Source organism: Podarcis erhardii (genome assembly GCF_964252035.2).
Source record: "Podarcis erhardii genome assembly, chromosome: 12".
Classification (NCBI taxonomy): Eukaryota; Metazoa; Chordata; class Lepidosauria; order Squamata; family Lacertidae; genus Podarcis; species Podarcis erhardii.
The window spans coordinates 21,127,465-21,155,311 of record NC_138513.1 but is presented as its reverse complement, the minus strand read 5'-3'; the positions used below and the strand labels follow the sequence as shown (position 1 = coordinate 21,155,311).

Genomic DNA, 27,847 nt, shown 5'->3' with positions numbered 1-27,847 from the left:
TCTATGTAGATTAATTTTACTGGGTGCTCTAATAAACATCATGAGCGGACCAGAGTGAAGCCTGCTCACTGACGGCCCACTCGGCTGGCCCCACCTCCATCAATGCTGCTGATTGGATAATTTAAATTGAGGTTTGGCGGGAACACCCAATGGCTGCAGCATTAGAGGCGGGCCAGCACAACCAGCTGGTAAGTCCCACAAGGCTCAGGGGTGCTGCGCACGGTCCCGCAAGGGCGCCCATAGTCAGAGGAGTGAGCATTCATTGTTGAATAAGTACGTTATTTCAAGTAACTAATCCTGCACCTTGGAAGTGAGGGCTGGACCATAAAGAAGGCTGATCGCCGAAGAATTGATGCTTTTGAATTATGGTGCTGGAGGAGACTCTTGAGAGTCCCATGGACTGCAAGAAGATCAAACCTATCCATTCTTAAGGAAATCAGCCCTGAGTGCTAACTGGAAGGACAGATCCTGAAGCTGAGGCTCCAGTACTTTGGCCACCTCATGAGAAGAGCAGCCTCCCTGGAAAACACCCTGATATTGGGAAAGATGGAGGGCACAAGGAGAAGGGGAGGACAGAGGACGAGATAGTTGGACAGTGTTCTCGAAGCTACCAGCATGAGTCTGACCAAACTGCAGGAGGCAGTGGAAGACAGGAGTGCCTGGTGTGCTCTGGTCCATGGGGTCATGAAGAGTCGGACACGACTAAACGACTAAAAACAACAATCCTGCACCTAGGTAAATTGTTAATGTGGCCCTTAAATAAAACAGTGTGCTAGATCAGGATGGAGCAAACTTTTTTCATTTCAAGGGCCACATTCACATCTGATAAGCCTTCCAAGGGCCACAGGCCAGTGGTTATTGGCCAGAGCCAACAGCGGGCTGAGCTACAAATGTGACTTTTACCTCTGTACAGTAGGCTAGTTTCTACACATACCTCTGTCCTCTTCCCCAGCAAGCAAGAGGCCTTATCGGCGCTCAAGGATACTTTCCAGCCAGGTCAAAACAAGCAAGCAGGATGCAAAGCCAGGCTGCTGAGTGGTGTGTCTTGGGAAGGTGTGTGGCCTGAGGTTAGTCCAGAAAGTCAGAAAAGAGAACTGGAGGGTTGAATTTGGCCCCAGATCTGAGGTTTCCCATTCTTGCCCTAGAGCTTTTATGCCTGGAATCTCATCCTCACCCAGTTTTTACCTTTGCCATAGTCTCCTCTACCAATACCCTGTAACCATCCCAGACAGTTAACCTCCTAATTTGGTCCTGAATGCACACCTCCACTTAACACATATTTCAGGACTGACTTATAAATTTCACCTTTGCAACTTGGTAGTCACTAGGGGGAAATGCTTCTATGCAGCTAGAACTCTTTATTGCAGCAGCTACTGTCAACCGCTGGGTGTGGCTAGACTGTGTGTTTAGATTCCATGCTGGTGCCAGTGAAAGTTGGTACAGGAAGCAACTGCGCAACTCAGGAGAAACACTGGGTTGCCGCTTGCATACTTTATCTCTGCAATGTGTAATCCTGACCACAAAGCAACGGTTTTTCAATGACTACCAGCTTCTATGTGGAATCTGCTGATTGTGAAATTACATCTGAAATGACTTGACCCACACATCTCAGATTCATGCGCAGATCATAATTTTGCCACCCAACATTCTTCAGGTGTTGCAGCACAGTACTCAGCAGTTTAAAGTTAACAAAATATGTTTTTAAATACATATTTTGAATGGTTTTTTTTAAATAGAAAAATCAGAAACAGAACAGGGTTATGGATTAACATGCACAAACCAATGAGGAGGATTATAAACCAATACCAGAAAGATACGCCCATCTCTAGCTACCACTTTACCAAGACAATGAGGCCTCATTGAGACTTGATGAGCAGTTGCCCTTTTACTTCAATCCAGGTTCACTTCTATGCAAGCAAACTCCTTGCTTGCTTTCTGCTCTTACCTGCTTCCTGGCTTCTCTTTCATCTCTATAACATCAGGCCACATTCCTTTGTGAGGTGGTGGGGAGGGGCAGAGTGGGGCTAATGTATCAGCATGAGCACTGGGTGGACTCTGTCTGCTATTGTTAAGAATGGAAATATTTCATCTGGTTATTTCTGCAAAACAACCCAAACCCACAGCTCTGCATTTGCTGGGATCTGTTAATAGGCAGGCTTGTCATGACTATAGCTCATGTGACCTATATGTGTCCATGTTGCTCTCCGGTAGGTGCCCACAACACTTCCTCTGGTTGCAGAAATGTTCTACTCAGTGGCGTAGCGTGGGGGGTGCAGGGGGGGCCGGCCGCACCGGGCACAACATCTGGGGGTTAGGGTTAGGGGTAGGGTTAGGGGGCGCAAATCTACGGGTTAGGGGGCGCAAATTACTTGCCTTGCCCCGGGTGCTGACAACCCACGCTACGCCACTGGTTCTACTATTCTAACCCTCAGATATCAAAGATAGGAAACTGAAACCAGATGCTAGCCTAATCATAATAAGACACAATGACTAGATTTCCCTTTGGGGAGGAAATGATAAAAACACTCAATATTATTATTATTTTTAAAAAAATGATAAAAGCATTTTCTTTACTTATCTGCAAAATCAGGAGGTTTGAAAGATGTCCAGTAGAAATGCGACATGCTTCATTATTATTATTTGCTTGAATCCAAATAAGGCATAGCTGAATGAGAATTTTCAAATGCTTATTGGACACGAAAATAAGTGTTTGTTAGGAATGGATTCCTAATACAGGAGCATTTCTCCCTTAAATCAGCTTGATGCTTTTTCTTGACTTTTTTGGGAGGGGGGGGGAAGCAGAGGGAGACATATGATTTTGTCGCTGTTAAAAATAGAAGGGAATTTACAAAAAAAATGCAATGAAGCAGGAGCTGGTGTTTCAAAAGATACAAACAGAGACACAAAACTGTAACAAAAAAACCTGAAAGCATACATCTCCCAGTGAACTTTCGTACATTCCAGGAGTTGTATTGCACAGCAAAATAAAATTGCAAAGGTCCCAAAGCAAAGGAACATTTGGATCTGAAATGTTTTGGTGGTCCTTGTACAGACAAACAGACAGCTGCACTTAGGATATGACTCCAGAGAATTAATTACATGCACCAATTTGGTCACAGCTACTTGTAAAGCATTTTGGGAAACCATATATATTTTGGGGAGGGATGAAAAAACCATGAGAAAAAAGTGGGAGAGATCTGGTTTCTTTATTTTATATAGCTGACAAAGGTCTTAGAGTTCCCTCAGAAAGTACATATGGTGACCCATGTCATAGTTGCTTGGAAACGATACAACAAATAAGAAGCATGCAGTCTGGTGGTGACCACATCTTCCTTGGGCGGGCTTCCTTCAGATTGAGTGCAAAATAGTGATTTAGAAAGACCACGGACCTATCACAATAAACCACCACTGGAATAAGAATGCTTCAAGATGAATTTGCATAAGTTTCATGGTTGTGGTTCTTAGCTATGTGGACCTGCATTGATTCCTCTTGGTTAACTTACTTGCGGCTGTAGTATATCCGCACATCTTCCTGTTTCTTCCCTTGCTCTCAGACCAGTGCTGCCCCAGGACATTTTGCTACATAAGCCACAACAGCAAATGTTTCCTCCTAGTCAACATGCCAAGTTGTTTCAGCACCTGAGGCAGATAATCCCACAAGCACCTCCACCCTGACATGACAATAAATATACAACGACAACAAGTTAAGCCAACTATCAAGTTCCTGCCTTTGGAGGCAGCAGTGATGCAGAGACATTCAGTTTGCCAATTTGCTACAGCAGGTGTGAGGAACTCCTATCTTCCCTAGCCATGATTGCTGGGGCTGATGGGAGTTGTAGTTCAGCAGCTTCTGGAAGACCTTAAAGCTCTCCACATCTGTGCTGCAGACATGTGTACATTGAGAAGAGAGTTGAAAATGTGTTCACAGCCCTGTGACTTTCTATTTGATATATGCCTCTCTTGTTCCAAACTCACCTATGGTTACCGCAGGAACTTAAAAATGAGAGCAAGCTAAATCACATGGAGGTCATTTATGAAACCATTATGGCAAAGGCTAAAATTAAATACAGACTGCAGATTAGAAAACGCATGGACAGATTCAAAAGAATACCAAAGGCTGGGCAAACTAGAACCAAGCCAAAAGATTCAAAATTTTTTTTTGGAAGGGCAAGATAACTTTCTTTGACATTTTGTTCTGCATCTTTCACATCAAGGAAAGAAGGCTAGGCAAGGCTCTCTCTCCAGCTTCTCACTGGAATGCCTTGGGAGCAATGCCACTTCTTGTTGCATCATGTCTCTCCCAAGGCATTCCGGGAAGTGCAACAATTCCAGTGAAAATTCTCCACCTCCTCACAAGAAAGCAGAAGAAAATCAGCCCCCATTTTTACACAGGGAGAATGTTTTTTTGGAAACCAGGCAGGGGATTTTTGCCTACCCCTGATTAAAATGGCAGAATCAAGGAGGCTAGGCAAGGCGACTCGCTTTGAAAGAAAGTCAAAACCTTGCCCGATTTAAAAACACAAACACAATACAAACTAAATAAAAAATGAACATTAAGTAAGGGAAGAAGGCATTTGAAGAGCAATCTCTCTTCCTTTCACCCTTGCACCCCCTTGTGCTTACTGGAGGCAGCCAAGAATAGCAGCAAACTGCAGGGTGGGCTAAGAAAACAGAGAGGGAGTCCCAATTGGTATTGGCACTGCATGTGAAAAGTAAGGGGGGGGAGGACCCCAAGGAGCGCTAAGTAGAGTGTTCTAAGTGGAGCATTAGCACATTATTACATTCTTGATTTGAATTGCATGGAGAGCTTACTGGGGGTGGGGGTGGGAATCTCTAGTGCCTTTACAGGACATCACAAAATCAGTTCCAGAACAATTTAAAAGGACTTACATAATTTTTTGAGCAAACAGTAAACACAGGGCAAGTTGAAGAGCAGGCAGTTGATTGCCTGGGATTTTCTGTCCTTTCCAATAAGCCTGTTACAGTGCCACAGAATGTGAAAGATTGTGGGTGGCCAGAGAACAAGGGGAAAGCTGCAGCTAAGATTAAATAATTTAGGGGATTTCCACCCCCTCTAAATAATAAGGTACAGTGCTCACCAACAACTAAAGACTATTTAGAAGTTCGGGAAAAGAAAAGATAAGTTAACGCTGCAGCCCCTCAAAGGAGGATGATGTCATCTGTCTCCACAGGGGGAAGAAAAAGGCCCTTTCCCCCTCTTCCTTTGTCTGGCTCTAGGATGACATCACCTCGCAGTCCTGAGATCTTACTTCTGTTGTTCAGTAACACTTCCCCTGCTGGGTTTCAGCTGAAAAGCTGTCTTCCTATTCACAAGTCACTCTTTTCTCAGCAATGTTGTTGACCCTCGCTCCCCTGCCTCAGCCCCCCCCCCCCAGTTCCTCCTTCCTGCCACTTCGGATTCTGAACTCCTTAAAAATTCCAGCCAAAAAGAAAGTCCTTTGGGATATAGCAAAGGATTTCAGTCTGTCAGCCTGTGCTGCAGAGGAACCTCCCCTTCAAAGGCAGAGTAGGAATCCATACAACTGCACAACCCAAAACAGGGGGCCTCAGTGGCAGATCCCAGCCGCTTTGCAGGGCTGTCAAAAAACTGAATTGTGTGAACTGATTAGGCAGACAAGGCAACTGTGGCTATTTAATTATTTTCCCAGCCCCCTCTCTCTAAACTGATGGACAATGCCACAGGTTTTCATCCCCCTGCAGTGGTATGCTGTTGTTAAATAGGTCAAGCAACAAAGCCAAACTTACGTACAGCCATGTTTCCTCAAATGCAAGAGAAGAAGAAAGGCAAACAAAATTTGCATCGACATGGCTATTAATGCATTGCATACTGGCTTGGTCAGCAGAGTGCATGGCATCTCCTGGTGCACAGGGACATTGGCGCACTAATGGTCCTGCAGTCAACAGTGTGGTATACCAGGTGTGAGGTATTCTGAACAGAAAGCGTGACAGAATCTCCTGGTACACATAAACATGCAATTTACATGTACTTACCTTTATCAATGCCCATCATTCAGTTTACAGTAATCGATGTTTCTATCAGGTAATCAATATATGTTGTTGGAAAAACATTTTTTTCTCTTAAAAACATATTTAGGATGATATGTGTTGACAAAAATCAGCTGATAATGCCACAAAAATGTAATCGATTTTGTCACAAGATCTGATTTTTTTCAAATCAACATAGCACAAAAACCTGACCTGATGGAGAGAAACGGATGCCATTTCCTGATTCAGCAGTGCAAAAATACTCTAAATCATTTGTAGAAATCTAGACAACATTCAAAAAGTAAAAAATTGTTGCCCAGTGTTATCAGCCTCTTCTAACAAATATTTCTAAAATTTTGAGCAGTGCTGTTGGGTGTGTGTGTGTGTGAAAAAATGAGGTACTGGTACTCATGTCTTGATAAAAGTGCTGTGGGTGATGGCACAAAAATGGCTCCCACAGGCAGCAAAACAAAACAAAGAACCAGAGGTGACAATACTTGATGCTAGTCAGTACCACCACAGAAAAAAGGATGGATTCTGAGATAGCACTTGAGGAACAAATTTTGTGTGAAATGAAATGAGAGAAATTTTGTTGACTTACCATTTACATGCCATAACATCTGAAATCCTGTAGATTCGCCTATTTTATCAGAGAAAAACACCACATGAAGGCTGGAGCCTGTTGTGCCTCCAGCTGGGACATCAGTATTACCACAGAATGTGCCTATCAGGCTGGATTGGGCATTGGGTCCATCATAAAGCTGAAATCAAGCATAAGGAAATGAAATGGAAATAGATCACCGACTTGATACCAGTTTTTTGAAGCAGACATTTAAAAGGAATAGTAATCATCTGCATTGCATGTCTCAGGTATTATCCAGATGTGTTGCAACAAATGTGGCTGATTTTTTTTTAAAAAACCACACTAATCCAGTAGTTTGTCAGGGGCTGAAATGCAGGTGGTTTTCTGATCCCTTGACACCCTGGCCACCTCTGGGTGCTCTATTATTCTGTAGTGCAATAAGTAACACATGAGATCTATTGGTTAATTATGTGTTTAGGGAAGAAGTACCTGCAGTGTTTGGTCTTCTGAAAAAAACATTAAGAAGTGCCTTGTCAGATAATATCAGAGTGCCACCTAGCTCAGCTTTTGGCTTTTAATAATCAAATGCCTTTGGAAGCTCACAACACAAATGCTTTACTCCTGTAGGGAAATCTCTCCCACAAATAAGAATACACTGCTTTAAGTATGGGGGGCGGAGTGTAAGAAAATCAACAAGGCTGTGTTGTTGTTTCTTAAATGGAAATTTCAATGTACCCTGACTTCTATTTTAAGCATATAATTTTACAGCATTAGTTACTGGCACAATGAGAAGCAGGAATTTAACTCTGTATTAGTAAATATTTGTACTTGAAGTCTGGAGAAGCATTCACCTACAGTGGTACTCTTTTGATTTTCTGACTCATGGTTCCTGTCATTCTAAGGCAGTCCAGCAAAGACTTGCCATAGAAATGATGTTTGAATACCCCCATCGCTAAGACATTGGCATGCTCTTTTTCAGAATTTCAATAGAAACTTCTATGGGGGGGGGGAATGTCTATCTTGGAGCATCTACTTTTCAAATAGTCCCCTCCCTGCATGACAAATCACTCCCCCCCTTTCCTTTTGTGACCCCCCCCCCCGGAGCTCTCAGGTAGGTATGGGAAAGAAAATCAATTTTGTTCACATTTAATAAACTACCAAATCACACTTTTCAAACCTGCATGCAAACCAAAGCACAATTATGCTTCAAGGTTTGCACGTCTCCGAGTTTTGCAATGCAGTTCCTCAATCAAACAACGTGCACAGAAACGCATACATTAGGAGGAAGTATGCATATATCTGTGAAAATAACATACAAAATGCAGCATATTGGGGGGAGGTGCTTGCAAAACGATGTATATTAGTCACAGCTACGTACAAAAATGTTTTTATGAGGAGAAATTAGCACTAAAAATGCTGGTGAATTTTCATGAGGATTTTAAAAAACATGCACACACAGAGAGAGAGATGGGGAGAGAGAGGGAGAAATTGCTGCAGAAATGTACAGAACTGAGTTTAGGACTGAAGAAATGAGGGAAGCTGATACTAACAATTGCCTTAGGGCAAGAGTATGGAGCAGAAATTCAGGATCAAAGTTTGCAAGATGAGCTGTGCTGGCTTGACACATATTGAAGCAAGTGAAATAATATGCATTGCCATCTAAAACCATTTGAAGTATATGAAGGTAGAAAAGGCATTTGCCATTCTTGTTGGAGAATAGACGGGAGGGACAGTGCTACTCAGTTAGTTCTCTCAGTGACTCTCGGTAACGTCAACCATGGTGTCTTTCTGGACCACTTCTCCAAATTGAGATTAGGAGGAAAGGTTTTTAAGTGGATCCAAACACAATAAAATTCAGAAAACCAGTACAAAATATTCCTTGATAAAATAATAAAAAATTAAACAACAGATAAAACAAGCAAGCCACCCCAAGACTGCTATGATATAGCCAAGGCCAATGGTACTAAACAAAACCGCCTATTGAACCCTCTTGTTTGCTCCTTCTGGGTGGGGGGGGGGAGTGTCAGTCAGGGTATTTTGCACCAATATATTGTGCTGCTGTTGTTATGTATTAAGATTTCTTAACCACCCTTCACCATGAGGGAAGGTTGCAACAATTTAAAAATGCAATATAAAAAACAGTTTAGTTTGGATAGCTCAGTCTGTAGGGCATGAGCCTCTTAATCTCAGGGTTGTGGGTTTAAGCCCCACGTTGGGCAAAAGATTCCTGCACTGCTGGGAGTTGGACTAGATTATTCTTGTGGTGGTTTTAGATCTATGATTCTAAAACAATTTACAGTTGAGAAACACAGTGGGTGTGTGGAGGGAGGGGGGAGGGAGTGTCAACTACACAGGAAATATGCCATAACATTTATGAAGGGAGAGAATTCTACAGTCTAGGGGCTGCTTCAAAAAAATGCCCTCTCTTGGGCTGCCACCCGCAAACTTCTGAGGGCACTAGAACTACCAAGATGGCCATCCTTGCTGAGTTTAACAACCAACAGAAAGGAAGGAGGTGGTATTTAAAATGTTTGGAGTGTAATTTGTTCAGAGCTTTAAACACGAATGTGAACACCTTCCATTGGCTGCAGAAATGAACTGCCAACCAGTTGGTAAACATAATGCAAAAACAACAGAAGTTAGGCTGTGGTAAAAATCCTTGCGGAGGTGGTGAACACCCCCCTCATAATTCTTTCCTAAACTTGATCTCAGACAGCAGAAACTTCGTACTTCTACGCAGTTTCTATCAAAACAAACCAGCCATTTTCAAATAAATAATGGTTGCCATAGAAACCACTTCATGTCGTACTGCTTCCAATTTGGTTCTCAGAGCGGGACAGTTATTCACAGGAAATTCAAATGAAAACGGCGAGACAGCTGTTAACTGTTCGAGAGTGAGGCAAGAGCTAGGGTTACAGGCATTTGTGAAGCGGTCCCGCTTTCTAAAGGAAAAGAACAGCTGTGCATTTTCGTGAAGAATTTTGAACATCTCAGGCATAATTCAAGTCCTCAGTAAAGCACAGCCAAGAGCCAACTCAACTGAATTTAGTACTGCCATAGAGATATTCGTATCTTAAGTCATTTCTATATCTTGCCTTGAGGTCTTCAAATGGGCCTTTTTATTTATGGCTTCCATCAGAGGTCGCCAACCTTTTTAAGCCCATGGGCACATTTAGAATTCCGAGTGAGTGCTGTGGGCTCCATACACACTTTATTTTCCCAAGGGATTTGGGTAAATAGAATCCAGTATAATTAATCCGAGCCTTGAAAGGTATGCAGAGCTGAAAGAGGAAATGGGAAAGAGTCTCTTTTCCACATTCTTTCTTCAGCTCTGTGGTCTCCTGAAGAGAGAAAAATAGAACCACACCCAACACCTCATGACCATGGGGGCAGTGAGTAGGGAGATGGGGGTCTCAGAGGCTTTATGAGTGAGTGCCAGGGGAAGACCTGAAGGACACATGGGCATCATGATAGTGACTGCTGGCTTACATCTTAAGAGCAGGAAGAAGCAAGCCTATATTATTATTATTATTATTATTATTATTATTATTATTATTATTATTATTATTATTATTATTATTCTGCCCTTCTTTCCACAAGAACCCAGGATGGCAAACACACAAATGATAAAACATCTAAAAATAATTCCAATACAGAAACAGCCTGGGAAAGATCTCTACTTAAAAGGCTTGAAAGCCATTATTATAGTTATATTTTAACACACGGTTATCACATAGTTGCATTTGTATCCCCCTCCCTTTTCCCGAAAAGACCTTGAACCCAGAGTTTTGCATTAAAAAAACCCATAATAAATGGCACATCTGACACTTGCATTTTTGTGTGCTATTATATGTTATTTTCATTAAAATATGTACTTTCCCACACACTTTATCCAAGTATATGTATTTTGGTCCTTGAATGGAGAATAATTGTATTGCAAAATTTGGAGAAGGGTGAATTTTGAGGAATGGCTGTATTTGGGCATATTTGGCCTTGTTCCACATGGCAGCTCACCAAACAGGCACTCCAGGGGTTAGCAAAAAGCAGTAATAAGTCCAGCTGCTGCTTTATACCCATACAGAAATATATCCTTGTCTTGGGAAATGCTCAGCTAGAGGAAATGAATATAATGGCTCAATGCCCGACAGAGACTTCGGTACAGATGGGCAACCCCAACTGGAGAATGTGAGAGCATAAAGAGGAAGCAGTTGATTAAAAAGCACACCATGACTGAGTCACCATCCTTCTCATCTTCTAACTATTGCTAAATGACTTACACCAGGGCTGGGGAATCTGCGGCCCTCCAGATGTTGCTGGAGGGTGTGCTTCATAACTGAATGAAACACACGAGGACATCTAAGCAGAGAGGAGGCCCATTAAGTTCAGGAACTAAAATTATCTAGCTGCACCACTGGCAACAGCATCAGCTATTCCTCCGGCCTGCCATTTGAAATTTGCAGATTTAGCCTTCCTCTTTGTTTCTTCAGCAGCCTCCAGCAGAGTCTACTTCTCAGACCGACTTAGTTTTCATTTCATAAATATCTTAGGAATATTCACGATCAGCTGGCATTCTTTGGCTCTCTGAGAGGGGTGAATAACAAAGCTATTAAATTCTGCTAATCCTTAGCAAATATAACAGAGCTGATATTGATCTGCTAGGCAGGCTAAAGGTCAGTATGCACCCAAGCCAAGGATGTTGTTTTGAGAACTGCACTGGCACAACCCTGTGCCCATTCAAAACCATCCTGCAGGAAATACCACAATTGCCTTCTCATAGTTTCAGAAGGAAAGCTGCATTTTTTAGCAGTGAAGTTTTCCCCCTTCAAAGTGAAAAGGAATTTGTGAATAATTCGCTCATTCCAATCACTTGACCTCTCCAAGTTTTGCTTCACATCACTTTGGTTTTAAAACATGCTCTATATCTCAAAGAGAATGAATTGTATCTAGAGTCTCCCATTTCCCACAGATATTTCTGGGAATTTCATAAACGGAAGAGGAGCACAGTAGCTATCTCCTGCTTGTGATTCCCATGACTGGTAATCAGAGGCACAAGATATCTGATCCTTGAGATACCATGTAACCATCATGACCAGTAGAGATGCAGTGACAACGGTTGGGGAAATGGATTCAATTCCCATTCAAAAATGAAATTACGCTGCGGGGGTGTGTGTGTGTGGGTGTGTGTGGGTGTACTTTTCTGAATTTTGCAGTGCTGGTCTCCTAAGTACAAAAATGCATATACCGATGTAAAGTGTGCATAAACATGGATATATTTGTAACAATAATAAACAACAGGTCATTATCCTAGAGGGAAATACTTCACAATAATGCATACAAACCTGTGTATATTAGGGGAAATTTGAACTAAAATGTTGATGAATATTTATGAGGACTTTTGCAAACTGGTGTGGGAATACAGAATACTGAATGTAAGACTGGAACAATGAGAAAATGAAACTGGCAGATTTGCTCATTCCTAATGGCCAATAGGATTGGTAGCCTTATACTTCAGGAATTGATCCAATTCCCTTTTAAAGTCGTCCAAGTCAGCAGCCATCACTGTATCTTGTGGGAGCGAATCCCACAGTTCAATTGGATTAAGTGGCGAGAAAATGTGGCTGAGCCACAGTTTACAAGCATGCAAGGATTCCAAGTGTATTAAGAGAGGTAAATGCAGGCTTCCTTTATGATTCCTCCAGGGACAGATGTATGCTGGTGATACATCTGAGAACACCCATCTCTCTCTCTGCTGGCTCTCATTGACTATCAAGCAGCTTTTTAACAGTGGAAGAAACTATCTCAGAAAGTGGCGGGCTCTCCTTAACTAGAGGTTTTTAAACAGGGGTTGGATGGCAATCTGTCGGGGATTTTTTAGCTGTGTTTGTTCCACTGCAATGGATTGGACTAGATGGCTTTTGGGGGACCCTTCCACCTCGCCAGTTCTATGGTTCTAAGTGAGACTACGGCACATCAGACCAAGAATACCAAACCTATGAACATTCCCATGATTCTACTGAGTATTCCATCTGAATTGACTGCAGGCTTGTTACACCCAACTAGCATTTGCTACATGCAATAGCTAGTATAGCTTGGTTGGTAGAGCATAGTCATGGGTTTGAGCCCCACGCTGGGCCGAAGATCCCTGCATTGCAGGGAGTTGGACAACGCTATGATTCTATGATTCTGCAAGCCATTGAAGCATGAAGCCTCTTATTTCTAAGGCTCACAATACACCAGGACATTTGTTAAAAAACGCACACAACCAAAACCAAAATGGGAGCAACCGAATTAGCTACGCTGATACTTCACAGTTGCCCCGTTGTACGTTTTAATCACGTTGCCCTGAAAAGGCAGGGTGTGGCAGCTGAAGAAAAACTGCAACTAAAAATAAGCTATTAGTCATTCACTGTGGGGCTTGCATGTCTCAGAGTAAAACCACCCTCATGGACGCATTTTGAAGCATCTGGAGCTCTTAGTCATCTGAGGTTTGCTGTAATTAGAGACCATCTTTCTCTTGCATCCTTTACATTACTATGGCGGTTTTAAGTTCTGCTTTCAGACTGCCAGGTAGAAAATTTCTTTACCATGTCAGGATCAGATGCATAAGCATTGGTCTCCCTGGTTTCAGAGCAGGGTTTGCCAACATTTTGAGGTCCATGGACACAAATGGGGTTGGATGAGTATGCCATGTTCAGTTTCTCTCAGCTTCTCATTGTGCCAATTGGATATTCAGTTTTCCACATTTCCACATCAGTTTGTGATTGAGGAGAAAACACACATACCATAATTCTCATTCAAGTTTCTTCTTCTACACACATTCTTCTCTGCAATTTTACCTAATACTGTGGACGCTCAGGTTGCGAATGTGATCTGTGTGGGAAGCACGTTCGCAACCCGCAGCACCATGTCTGAGCACGCACGGGTTGCGTTTCGGTGTTTCTCCGCATGCACAAAGCACGATTTAGTGCTTCTGTGCATGTGCAAGCACCGAAACCCGGAAGTAACCCATTCTGGTACTTTCAGGTTTGGCGCGGTACGCAACCCGAAATCACGCAACCTGAAGTGTCTGTGACCCAAGGTATGACTGCATACACATTTTTGCACATGTGTTTTTGTGTATTATTTTTATGGATCTATGCATTTACACAACACTTCACCCTAGCATATGCATTTTTGTACACGTTACAAAAATGCAAAGATCACCAGTGTCGAAGCAAAGATTCTGCAACATCAACTTCATTCGACTGGTCATGTTGTTTGGATGCCTGATGATCGTCTTCCAAAGCAACTACTCTATTCCGAACTTAAAAATGGAAAGCGTAATGCAACAAAAGAGGTTTAAAGACTGTCTCAAGGCAAATCTTTTAAAAATGTAGTATAAACACCGACAACTGGGAAACACGGGCCTGCAAGCTCTCCAATTGGAGAACAGCCTTTCTCAAAGGTGTCATGGGCTCCGAAGACACTTGAACTCAGGACAAAAGGGAGAAACTTACTAAGAGGAAGGCATGCTTAGCAAACCCTCATCGTGATCAACTCCCATCAAGAAACCTATGTCCCCACTGTGGAAGGACGTGTGGATCCAGAATTGGCCTCCACAATCACTTATGGACTCACTGTTAAAACTGTATTTCTGGAAGACAATCTTACTTGGCTATGAGTGATCGCCAAAGAAGAAGACGACTTGGCTGGATAATTGCATTGCAAAATTTGGAGAAGTGCAAATTTGAAAGTGGGGGCTGTGCTCTGGTTCTCATTATGTTTCAGAAAATGTGGATATGGCAAGTTAACATTTAAATAAAAAGTGAACTGAATGTCTCCCCATCCCTATTTGCAAACTAGGGAACTGCCATGGGCCATACACGCCATGACCAAGAACACACCACAGCCCATTCTATTAGCTACAACAGAATGATTCTTTCAAGCCTAGAAGGAGCCGATGGGGAGACCCCACTGAGTGCCATGGAAGGCCTCTGAGGGTGCCTGGTGCCCCCGGGTGCCACATTGGCAACCCATGTTTTAGAGGAACCAATGCCTTGGAGACTTACCTCAAGCTTTAAATCACTGACTATATCTGTAGAAAGTAAAACAACAACAACAAGGATCTACTGGTGGTAATGTTTGCTTTGAGTGTCCCTGAAGTATTAAGATATTTTCTAAATCTACATAAAGTGGAGGAGCAGAAATGCATTCACCAGTGGCAGCCCAAGAAAAAACAGGGCTGGGGGGGTGACAGAAGAAGCAAAGGGCATTTCTGCAGATGAAAGTGATGGTTGGTTGGTGAGGGACCCTGTGTGAGAGGCAGGGAAGGGAAGATCTCTCAAGATTGGGCTCCTGGGAGAAGAAAGGGAAGCTGCCAGGTGAGAGCTGGGAGGGTCTACCCCTTCTGTGTGAGACAAGGGTTAAGATCCACCTCTGAAAGAGGGCATTGTTTTTCTTTCTTTCTTTTTATTCAGATTAGTTTGTTTTTTTGTTGTACTGTATGCTTTAAAAATTCAATACAAAATAAAAAAGAGGCAAAGGGCATTTCTGGAAGGGTGTGCAGTTTAACAAATTCTCCATGTTATAAAGTCATGCATTTCAAGCACAGTGTGAATCAGCATCTCATTTAGTAGGCTTCTTTTAAGCTCAAATATCTTCCCCTTTGATAACTCAAACAGAGTTCCTTCTCGATTTGCCCTTGTTCCTTTTTTTGTAGATCCTCTTTCAACACCATATGCAAAACAGGAAATATTTTCTTCATACCTTTAAATGGTCACGCCCACAGTTTTCTCCTCCTTCTGTGCTAAAGTCTGAGAAGCTGTAGTTGAGTGTATTGCCAGTTGTAGTTTGGATGGTCCAGGTGCAAAGTGAATCCGGAGGATACTTATTAGGGTAGTTCAAACTCTCTAAGATGCCTTGGCTACGGTTGGCAATGACCACACCCTGGCAAACTTGTGAAAAACATTTGAAAAAAAAGGTTATACTTTCTAAAGTTTTCTGTTCTATGTATTCAAAGCATCAACCAACACTAATATAGTCATACCTTGGAAGTTGAACAGAATTCCTTCCAGAAGTCCGTTCGACTTCCAAAATGTTCAGAAACCAAAGCGCAGCTTCTGGTTGACTGCAGGAAGCCCCTGAAGCCAATCGGAATCTGCAGAAGCCCCATTGGACATTTGGCTTCCAGAAGAAGTTCAAAAACCAGAACACTCACTTCTGGGTTTAGATCATTCAGGAGCCGAAACGTGCGAGTACCAAGGCGTTCGACAACCAAGGTACAACTGTAATGTCTATAACTAACAATGAGAGTCACAGATATTTTGTAGAGGAGAATCCCACCTATTCATCATCTCTTATGTAATATCCCCCAACACTCTTTCCAAAAATCTCAGTGGCTTTATAAACATGTATTTGAAGAAAGAAAGAAAGAAAGAAAGAAAGAAAGAAAGAAAGAAAGAAAGAAAGCTATCTTAAAACATCTGCTATGTCCATCCCAGACAAGATATTATATACAGTTTATCATCATTGTCTCATAGGACAAATTTCTGGTTTAAGCAAATCTTCATAACAAGCTAGATCACAGCAGCAGCACTACTAACATGCTGATTTCTTTTTTATTCATGATTTTTATGGGGGGGGGGAGGGAGGGAAAGATGGGATGGGGGAAAGGAAAAAATAGAGAAGGAACAAAATGGGGTACAGTGTATCTTATATAGAAAGGGTGGGGAACCTCTGACCTGAAGGCCAAACATGGCCACCAGGGTTTTAAATTTGGTCTGAAGTTCAACTTCATGGTCATGTTTCTTGGTCTTGTCATTACATACTTGAATAAATGGAAATGAGGAAGGAACTTTATAACTTGGATCAGCAAAGGTATGTGCACAGAGATAGCTGGAACTGGTTGCCACATTCATGTTACGGAAATCTAATTGTTAGTACTTACTCTGCTTATAACGAGCAAAGAAACCTCCACCACCCAAAGTGGCATCTGTCCTTAGTTTTACATACAAACTGTCCCCAGTAGAGTGGAGGGTGGGTGGTATCTGGTCATCGCAAAATTTGCCCAGCATCTTAGCATTGGTACTGTTGCCATCATAGACCTATATAGTTATAGGGCAACAGAAACATAGAAGTAAAAACAGTATTAGCTGACTGCTAAATTGATCATAGATAATTTTTAGCATGGGATGGATGTGCAGTGCAGTGGGAATTAATCTCGTATTTCCTCAAGAATGTATGCAAATGAGCACATGTTGAACATACTGCAATCCTATTGTACAATCCATGGGGTACAGCTAATTGAACTCACACAAGGCTAGACAGACACATATTTGATTCACGACACCATGAGAAGTCTGCTATGGGATGTTTCTGTTTTGGCATAAATCAATTTTTAAAATTAAAAAAATTATCTAGTAGCACCTTAGAGACCAACTAAGTTTGTTCTGGGTGTAACATGGGTGTAACTTGGGTGTAACTTGTAACTTATACCCAGAACAAACTTACCGTATTTTTTGCACCATAACACTCACTTTTTTCCTCCTAGAAAGTAAGGGGAAATGTCTGTGCGTGTTATGGAGCGAATACCTGCGGGTGGCGGGGGGGATCTGCTGCAGTCATGAGCAGAGGATCCATGTTTCCCCTTCCTTTCCTCCTCCATGGTTACAAAGCATGGATCCACATGGATCCTCAGGATTTTTGCATTGGGCTACTCCAAACTCACTGTCAGATCACATGTCTGTGGCCACAGCATGAACCACAAAAATCATATATCCACTATTTTGTTTAGAATATTTTTTTTCTTGTTTTCCTCCTCTAAAAACTGTGTGCGTGTTATGGTCTGGTGCGTGTTATAGAGCGAAAAATACGGTAGTTGGTCTCTAGGATGCTACTGGACAATTTTTTTAATTTTTTAATTTACTTCAACTGTGTCAGACCAACACAGCTACCTACCTGAATCTGTTTTGGCAATTATTTCATCCTGGTGCTGTAATTTATTTATTTTGCTGTATTTATGTGCCACTTTTCCTGATGTGATATCTGAATAGCCAGGATAAGATGATGATGAAAAGTAAAAACAAGAAAATGGGTGCAAAAGTAGCTGCAGAGAAACCATGGCTGTATTTGCATGTCATGCTACAGTAAGTGAAATCATGGCTTACTGGAACCATGCAGACATTCAGCTGTCAGCCACTTTGCTCCGCCCTGGTTTTTTAAAATCCCATGCCATGTGGAGATGAGGTTTGGCTTAGTGTGTGATCTGAACCTGGTCTCAAAGTTAAGCTCTCTCCTCACTAAACATGAAACGCAGCCATAGTTTCTTCCTGGTTGCAGTTTGTGGCTAGCAAGGAGACACTTTAACCAAGTATTCCCGTGGTTGGAAGCAAAGTGGTTGCAGGCTCTTCTCTGGGAGCTCAGAGTTTGACTTAAGAAGTCATGCAAACCAGGCCAGTGGCTACACACAGGTATTGGAAAGGTGTATGAAAGAATGGAAGGGACTGGGCAATTTTCATCAGAATCAAACCTCATAAAACTTCGGCATGACCCTGCTCATAAGCACTATTAGGATAATGCTGACTGTTCAAATATTTGCCAGACTCATATGTGCTTTCAGGAATAACAGAAGTGGCTGGAATGTCCAGCATTTGGATGCTGATTGCCTTTTGGGGGGGGGGGGCATTCACCAGGGGGTAAAAAAATATTCTAATGCTCTAATTATTAAGAAAAATACTCAGGTCATTTATATAACAATTTGAATATGGACAGACAATGGAGTTCTTGTTAGGGAACTCACTGCCTTTGTTCTTATAATTCATTAAAGCATTTTGCTAACAGCCTGATGTGCAAGACACATTCCCGCTCAGGCTGAAAAATATTCATCTTTACAGAAGACAGCTCTCTGTGGAAGCGAAATTTAAGTGGCAGATTGCATTCTAGAATTTCTTAAAATGATGGCACACTTTATGAAGGAACATCGACTGAAGTCCTTGCCTATCCTTCGCCATCGCATGGAGAAAATCACTGACTACTGACTTCCAAACTTGATCCTAGCTCTAGGGAAGGGACAGTGTAGAAGAGAAAAGATCGGTCATGGGGGGGGGGGTTATAACAGTAGTAGTTTGCTCCCAAACCCATAAGAGAGGGAAGCTATATCCCTGTTCAACCACTTCATGATAGTGGTCCTAGCACTGGAATCAGCAGCTAAGCGGAAAGCCAAGGCTGAGGACTTCCAGATGCTGTTGGACCAACTCCCATCATGAATGGTTGGGGATGATGGGACTTGGACAACATCTGGAGGGCTTCCCATCCTTGCTTTAACCACATTTATAGTCTCATTCTTGGGGCTAAAAGGAGCAACTAGAACTCAGACAGCAACCAGAAAGACGCTCTTTTCTTTTCTTTTTTTCTTTTCTTCTCTTCCTTACTTCTTTGGACTCTTCTTTCCTAGAACAGTTGAGACCAACCATAGTGACTGACTGCATATAGAGTAAACATGCCCAATATGGCCAAGAATGAAAAGTCCTTGATTAGGAAGAAGTTTGGATAGGGGAAATTGCAACTCCAGGGCTGTGTCCTCTGAGACTAAGTAATGGGAAAATGAGGGGTGGAAATGACATCCATACATAGCTATGGGAACAGTTCCTGCCACCATGGTAGAACCTTCCCCCAAGCACTGGGTGGCTTGGAATATTTCTGTAAAGAAAAAAGGCATTGTGTAAACTGGTTATTAGTGGAGAATTGTTCTATTGGTGTTGAAGGTCTCTTTTTACATTTCTTTAATATCTCTAGAACAGTCCCTAGTACTCCCATCAGCCCCAGCCAGCATGGCCAATGGTTACTGGTGATGGGAGATGTAGTCCAACAAATTTGGAGGGCTGAAAGCTGAGGAAAGCTGCTCCAGAGCAAGCCACATAGTGCCATGATTTGTACTGACCATCCTTGGGAATCAACCTTAATCAACCTTAATAATCAACCTTATTGGGGGGGAATAAGCCATTGTACATACAGCAACATAGTCATATTGACAACTTGAATGAGACTCTAGGTGGAACTGATCAAACTGGAGTTCAAAAGGGCTTCCATGACTTGACTTGAGGAGCCAGTAGCATTCTGAATTGTGGTAGTAAGGCAATGGATAGTTGGGAGACGTAAAGATTCCAGAAGAAGTTGCAAGGGTTCCACCACAACCTGAAAACAAGTACAAAGAAAACACAGCTCAGCCACATTGACCAACCTCCGTTAAGGTCCAAAGTGCATGCCCAGTAAGGGAGAAATCCTTAACATTTCGCGTCCACATTGAAGGAAAGTGGTATATGCCATGCAACATTTTCTACTCAGGGAACTGGTAGTTTGAAAATCAGTGGCTCTGGATGATACCAAGGTTAAGTGACAGGAGGGCAAGAGACCAAAGTATCATCACTGAGGAAGGAAAGCTGGGCTGTAGTCCTGCTCCTACTAACAGTACTTCCATCAGTAATTTCACTTCCATCAAGAAGAGACCATAAATTTTCCCGAGGGATTGTAGAATCATAGAATTGTTTAGTGAATTTATACCCTGCCCCTTCTCCCAAAGGAGCCTAGTTTGGTGAGGCAGTGTCCCTTTCATCCTAATGGACCAGCAGTTTCATGGCCCCTTCTTGCTACTAGTTATTTATTTATTTGACAGTATTTCCATAAGATGTATCAAGGGGGCTTAGGATGCAATAAAATCAATCTATGAATATTTATAAAACCAAATTAAGAATGTCAATAGAACAGCATTCAATACAGTGGTACCTCAGGTTAAGAACTTAATTCGTTCTGGAGGTCTGTTCTTAACCTGAAACTGTTCTTAACCTGAGGTACCACTTTAGCTAATGGGGCCTCCCGCTGCCACCACGCGATTTCTGTTCTCATCCTGAAGCAAAGTTCTTAACCCGAGGTACTATTTCTGAGTTACCGGAGTATGTAACCTGAAGCATATGTAACCCGAGGTACCACTGTACTGCAATCGATAGCAATTGACAGATTTACACATCTATAAAATGTATACAGTCCTCTGCTTTTTCTTTAGCAAAAGCCCAGATGGCTTATGGAAAGGTCACAGCATTAATGTAGAAATTATAGCATGCAACATTCTAAATATTAAAACCCAAAATTATTTCTGCCTGCCTACATTTCCCACAGCATCTTTAGCATAGGCATAACTGGACCCTGGTGGGCCTCCTTTGGGAGGGAGTTCCACCATTGTGGCATCACCACTGAAGAGGCCCTGTTTGCTGTCCTCAGCAGGCAAATGGACCCGATTATAGTCTCACCCACAGATCCCAATAAGAAAGGCCAAAGAGCTTTATTTGGGAAGGATTTGCCAACAAGATAGAAAAACAAATATCTTTCTCCCTATCTGACAGTAATAGACACCACTTTCTTTATCTGGCGTTCTGATTTTACCTGTTGATGTTCCATCCCAATAAGCTGAGAATCCAGTGCTCGTATGCAAAAAATCACTTTCAAACTTTATCCACAGTTTGTTACTCTGGGAGATTGTCACTGGAGGCAACGTTGAGCCACAGTATTTCCCAAGCAATGGCGATGTCTCATAACCTCCATCTCTGCAGTCAAGAGGAACCGCACAATGATGGTTAAAAGGAAACCATGCTGTGTGTTCAATCACCAAAAGAGGTTCAGTTGATGGGAATGTGGGGCAGGGCTTTTCCTGGGTCAGCTCCCCAGTGATGGTATTCAAGCTCACTGCCACTGCCCTCTCTGTCCCGTTATGCAGCAGCAATGCAGCTGGAGGGAGGTGAGGTGAGCAGCACAGCACCACAACTCTGCAGCCCCCCGGTGTCTCCTTGTTAAAAGGATCAGGTAGCAGTGATGGAAAGATGATATGCCTGAGACCCACTGCCAATCACAGTAGACAGTGCTGGGGTTGATGGACAATCAGCCTGACCAGGTAGAAGACAGCTCCTTACGTTGCAATGGATATTTAGTGTATGGTGTTCAGGGATACCGGCATGAAGAGGGAGCATCTTAGGTACATTACAAGGTGAAGTGGATTCAGGAACCTGTAAGATATTACTATGAAGATCTCAGAAACTTGCCTGAGTTCTACGTAATCACTTGAACACCTGGCCCCTTCCTCCAAAGAGAAGTTGGTGAAGTGCAAAGCAATCTGTTTGTTGTTCCCCACGTGGATCCTGTAGATGCATGTCATTCGGTTGGGATAGTGGCCAGGATAGTTTGGAGATGTTAACTCACCGGACGCCTCCGTGTATTCATGTGAACAGACTTGAAAGGAAATGGAACGAAACAGACAGGCAATGTTTAAAAGACATTGGAAATCTTGGCCTCATTGAAAAGATCTTCATAGGATACAAAGAGTTGGAAACAACCCCTGTTGCTAACCCACCACCTCCCCCCAAAATGAACTATTTTTACTTGTTCTTTGCTATCGCTTTAAGCTAAAACGCATCTATCAAGACCGAAGATTCAAAGAAGATTTCACCTATTTATATATGACTTACAGAAATTTCATCTAGACAAAAAAGTTTTTAATAATAATAATAATAATAATAATAATAATAATAATAATAATAATAAACAACCAAGGGATGTTAAGGACTTCATCCTCAGCTTAAACCAAGTTCTTTTCTGCTGTTTTCTTTTCTGCTTTCTCTGGAAGACCAAATCAGGACAGGTTCACATAGCTAGCGAGAGATAACGGCAGGAGCAAAAACGACCCAGGCACATGGTTCACAGAACACTAGATGTCAGAGCACCCTTCTCTGACCTGTGGCCCTTCCCCAACTTCTCTTGACTCCAGCTCCCATCAGCCCCAGCCAGCCCATCCAACAGTCAGGTGTCATTGGAGATGGAGATCTAAAGCACATAAGCTGCCCTGCAGCCCCTGATCCATCTTGCTGACCTCAGGTGTTGCGTGGAGGTAGGTTTGGGACAAATAAGCTTCAAACAGCAATCCAGTTGGCTAGTGTGCTTAACAGCTGGCAGCCCCACATAGGGAGGAATGCAGCATTCAAGCCTGGCTGTAACTAGCCCATGATTAATTGAGGCTTGCCTTCTCCCAACAGGGCCACGGCTAGTGACTGATGATAATGTCAGGGAAGAGGAGATCTTACTTAGTCCTAGGATTTTGAGTGAACAAAGGCTGGCGAAGAATGTCAAGCTGGGAAATGCTGTGCTAGAGAGAAAACCTAGGCCCTGATTCAAGCACTAAAATATATCCATCTTGTGCAGACGGAGCCCCAGTTTGAGGTTTCCCATTGCAAAGTAGGTGGGCAGTTCCTATTACAATGTCTTTTGTGAAAATATGTGCTATCCTTCTAGTAACATGTGCATATAGTTAAGGGGAAATGTGCTTCTCTCTCTCTCTCTCCTCTCTTCTTGAAGAAACCAATTAACTCTAAATTTAAATATTATCTCTTCTGTGCAGTTCTTCCACAGTAAATGAAGATGGATCTTGAAACCTAAGCAGCGATGGTGTGGTTGCCTAATGCCTAGTGCACTTATTTTGTTTAGAGCTGCACAGTGTTGAGAGGAGATTAAAGACAGATGAATATAAAACTAAAACATCCTGCTTGGCTAATGTCCTTCCATGTAAATTTGTCCAACACTATTAGAGTAACTCTTCCTTTTTCATTTCCCAACTGGAACAGAGGTACCCTATTCAGTAACACAGCATCCAGCTCCTAGATTAGATGCTATCCATGTGAATTATAAATAGTGCAGGCACAAAGTTTTGGGTTGGTGATCTTTGTCAATAACAGGAAAGCACCTGATGTCTTGGTGCTTTTATTAACCATTAGGAGAAACTTTGTGCTTCCGTCCATTTTCAGTATATGAATTCCAGCTTGCCCAGGGGAGAGTAAAATTGTACTGAGTAGCAGTGCACAACTTTCTCTGCCAGGGTGTGAAGATGGCTAGACCCATCTGGTTCTGATCCCTGCCAGTCCAAGCCAGTCCAAAGCTGGCTCTCATGGAAAAGGGCAATAAAAGCTGCTGGAAGCTGAACTGTGTAAACAGCTAGTGGAAGATTAAAACACCATTTTGTTGTCTCTTTCTTATGCATCATTGCGCAACCCAGAAAATTAAAGCTGGGACATTTCCCTCTCCTGTTCCTCCAGAAACACAATTCAGATCCATTATTTGCCAAGATTCTAATTTTAAAAGCTAGATGAAGGGTCTTGCATTGGGCATGATTTTTCTTTTAATTTGATCTCTCCCTGTCAAAAGAGTTTTGCTACTTTCCCCGAGAGTCCTTTTATCCTAATATTTGCAACCTCCAACTCACCCTGAACCCCCCTACAGAACATACTCTATCTTCTTTTATTATTATTTTTTTGCAGACAATGGAAGAAAATCTCGGCACTTGAAATCCTGCTGGTACTGGCACAGAGTAACATAATTAACTGACTTAATTTTACCAACTCGGAGAAAAGAAGGAGTCCAAACAAAGACCCTTTGTGGGTAAGTTCAAAAGCAAGCCCATTTAGAAACATTCAGCCACGGACATTTCAAATTGAATCTTTATTCCTCTGCAGCTTGGAGTGAATGCATTTGCCAGGCATGACATTCCTTGCCAGCCTTTGCTCACTCAAAATCCAAGGACTAAGTAAGATCTCCTCTTCCCTGACATTATCATCAGTCACTAGCTGTGGCCCTGTTGGGAGAAGGCAAGTCTCAATTAATCATGGGCTAGTTACAGACAGAGGGACGTGGGTGGTGCTGTGGGTTAAACCACAGAGCCTAAGACTTGCTGATCAGAAGGTTGGCAGTTCGAATCCCCGCGATGGGGTGAGCTCCCTTTGCTTGGTCCCTGCTCCTGCCAACCTAGCATTTCAAAAGCACGTCAAAGTGCAAGTGGATAAATAGGTACTGCTCTGGCGGGAACGTAAACGGTGTTTCTGTGCGCTTCTCTGGTTTGCCAGAAGCGGCTTAGTCATGCTGGCCACATGACCTGGAAGCTGTACACCGGCTCCCTCGGCCAGTAAAGCGAGATGAATGCCGCAACCCCAGAGTCGGTCATGACTTGACCTAATGGTCAGGGGTCCCTTTACCTTTACTAGTTACAGCCAGGCTTGAATGCTGCATTCCTCCCTATGTGGGACTGCCAGCTGTTAAGCACACTAGCCAACTGGATTGCTGCTTGAAGCTTATTTGTCCCGAAGCTACCTCCACATAACACCTGAGGTCAGCAAGATGGCTCAGGGGCTGCAGGGCAGCTTATGTGGCAAACACATCCCCACCCACCCCAGCATCTGCTTCCCAAGGAGCCAGTCTCAGGGAACCTAACAATAACACCAGTCCTGGACACAGTGATTGTCAAAGTGTACCTGTAGATGAATTCAACGAAACATAATTAACCGAGAACCCTTCAGAGGCAATATTGCGGTTTGTCACAAAAGATAACATCAACATGTTGCCACCGCTGGTCATAGATGGTGGGACCGACCTCCCACAGTACCTGAGACAAAGCAATTATAAATAGCATATAACTGACCTGTTAGATCAACCCCCTTTTGAGACCCATTTTCAAATCCCTACTTAGCCATAAAGCTCACTGGGTGACCTTGGACCAGTCACCAACTCTCTGCCTAACCTACCTCACAGGGTTTTTGTGGGGATTCGGGGAGGGGAAGAACCATGGGGCCATCTTGAGCTCTTTGGGGGAAAGGCGAGATATAAATGCAATAAATAAACAAATATAAAATAACCTCTGGTGGACAAATGTGCAATCGAGTATGTCACCACCATACATTTTTAAAATGTTCAGCTAATATTCTAGCCCTCAGAGTAATAAGAAGCAGAAAAATTGGACTGTTCTGTTTTACCATACCTTAAAGAGGATGGCTGGCAAAGTTGTGACAAAGAAAGGACATGGTATTGATTAAAGTTAGATAGTGGATGATGATGATGATAGTGTAATTTGTACCCTGCCCATCTGTGTTGCCCCAGCCACTCTGAAGGGTTTAAAAGGTTGTAAAACAGCTTGATGTGATAGCAGGCTATGTCAAGTACACTTACAGTCGTATACCTGTTTACTCACAAGTTGCACTGAATTCTATAGGATTTATTCCTCCATATTAGCATGTGTGGCAGGTGCTGGGAATCTTTGGCCCTCCAGAAGTTACTGAACCGCAACTCCCATCAGCCTTAGCAAACACTCTCAATGGCAAAGGGATGATGGGAGCAACATCTGGAGAGCCAAAAGCTTCCCACACCTGCTGTATCAGATTGCAGATGTTATATATGCATACCGCCCCAGCGTTGTCATAGTGCTGTTGTCATAGATTTCAAGGTAATCTCTGTTGCAGTTGTAATCAAATTCCAAGTAGAAATACGAAAAGGTCAGACGGATCAAGTAGCCAGGCTGAACTAAGATGGTCCATGCACATCTGACACCATGCGGGTAGATCGCTGGGTAGCCAGGACTTGAGATGATTCCGTTTGGTTCTGTGAGAGTCCCTCCACATGCTATACCGCAGAGGAAAACAGGGTATAAATCAAGGCATCACAAGGCAGCTATGGAGACAGTTAATAAATCCTTAAAGCAGTTTGATTATAATATACTTTTTTGTTAAAAACTTTCTAACTTTATAGAAAAGCGTTTGCATTGTGCATTTAAGCCCTTTGTAACGACTGTACTTTCTCCAGAAAAAGTGCATTTAATTATACAATTTAATTGCTTTTCATTACATCAGTCCAGGTAATTTGGTGACAACGGCGGGGAGTCAAAAGGAGAGAGAGTGGGGAAGGGAGGCAACATTTACCTGCATCCAAAGACTTGTATTCAGCTAGGAAGCCGAGGTTTTCAGCAGACGAAGCTCTGAATTTGATATATAGATCGTTACGCATAGATTGAATTACTGAAGGCACAGTTTCGCCACAGTATTTCCCCAAGGAAGGAGCATTCACATTGTTTCCATCTCTGACCTGCAAGGGGGCAAATGTGCAGAACTCGTGAAATAGCTGCCACGTTAAGCATACATAGGAAGCAGGCTTGTACAGTCAGGCCATGTGTCCAGGGCAGCTGTCTAACAGCTCCATCTGGTATGCAGGCTGAGACCCTTCCTGTCCATGGACTGTCTTGCCAGAGTGGTGCATGCTCTAGTTATCTCTCGCTTGGACTACTGCAATGCGCTCTATGTGGGGCTACCTTTGAAGGTGACCCAGAAATTACAACTAATCCAGAATGTGACAGCTAGACTGGTGACTGGTTGTGGCCGCCGAGACCATTTAACATCAGTCCTGAAAGACCTACATTGGCTCCCAGTACGTTTCCAAGCACAATTCAAAGTGTTGGTCCTGACCTTTAAAGCCCTAAACCAGGCATAGGCAAACTCGGCCCTCCAGATGTTTTGGGACTACAATTCCCATCATCCCTGACCACTGGTCCTATTAGCTAGGGATGATGGGAGCTGTAGTCCCAAAATATCCGGAGGGCCAAGTTTGCCTATGCCTGCCCTAAATGGCTTCGGCCCAGTATACCTTAAGGAGCGTATCCACCCCCATCGTTCTGCCCGGACACTGAGGTCCAGCACCAAGGGCCTTCTGGTGGGTCCCTCACTGTGAGGTTACAGGGAACCAGGCAGAGGGCCTTCTCGGTGGTGGCACCCGCCCTGTGGAACGCCCTCCCATCAGTTGTCAAGGAAATAAACAACTATCTGACTTTTAAATGACATCTGAAGGGAGCCTCCCAGAGTGGCTGGGAAACCCAGCTGGATGCGCGAGGTATAAATAATAAATTAATTATCATCATCATCTACACACTGATTGGCAGTGGCTTTCCAGGGTTTCACTCAAAGTTTTTAGGGACTGAACCAAGGACCTCCTGCATGCAAAATTGCTCTCTACCTGTGGACGATGGTCCTTCAGCTACTGTAAAGGTAAAGGTAAAGGTAAAGGTAAAGGTAAAGGGGCCCCTGACCATTAAGTCCAGTCGTGGATGACTCTGGGGTTGCAGTGCTCATCTCGCTTTACTAGCTGAGGGAGCCGGCATACAGCTTCCGGGTCATGTGGCCAGCATGACTAAGCCGCTTCTGGCGAACCAGAGCAGCACACGGAAACGCCATTTACCTTCCCGCTGGAGCGGTAGCTATTTATCTACTTGCACTTTGATGTGCTTTCGAACTGCTAGGTTGGCAGGAGCAGGGACCGAGCAACGGGAGCTAACCCCGTCTCAGGGATTTGAACCACCGACCTTCTGATCAGCAAGTCCTAGGCTCTGTGGTTTAACCCACAGCGCCACCCACGTCCTACTGTAGTGCTACTGTAGTG

The 27,847-nt window shown here is 43.1% G+C and overlaps 1 protein-coding gene across 1 annotated transcript in view; it reads right to left on the bottom strand.

The window, feature by feature from the left end:
• The window catches only part of CUBN (cubilin), a gene marked incomplete at its 5' end in the record, with an annotated part of 145,317 nt that overhangs the window by 73,675 nt on the left and 43,795 nt on the right, over positions 1-27,847 (bottom strand). The window contains 9 exon segments of the mRNA XM_081881783.1: positions 6,608-6,767; positions 15,335-15,522; positions 16,515-16,671; positions 19,578-19,759; positions 21,002-21,162; positions 21,655-21,841; positions 24,904-25,034; positions 25,828-26,044; positions 26,341-26,503. Of these exon segments, the coding sequence (XP_081737909.1) occupies positions 6,608-6,767; positions 15,335-15,522; positions 16,515-16,671; positions 19,578-19,759; positions 21,002-21,162; positions 21,655-21,841; positions 24,904-25,034; positions 25,828-26,044; positions 26,341-26,503 (1,546 nt within the window).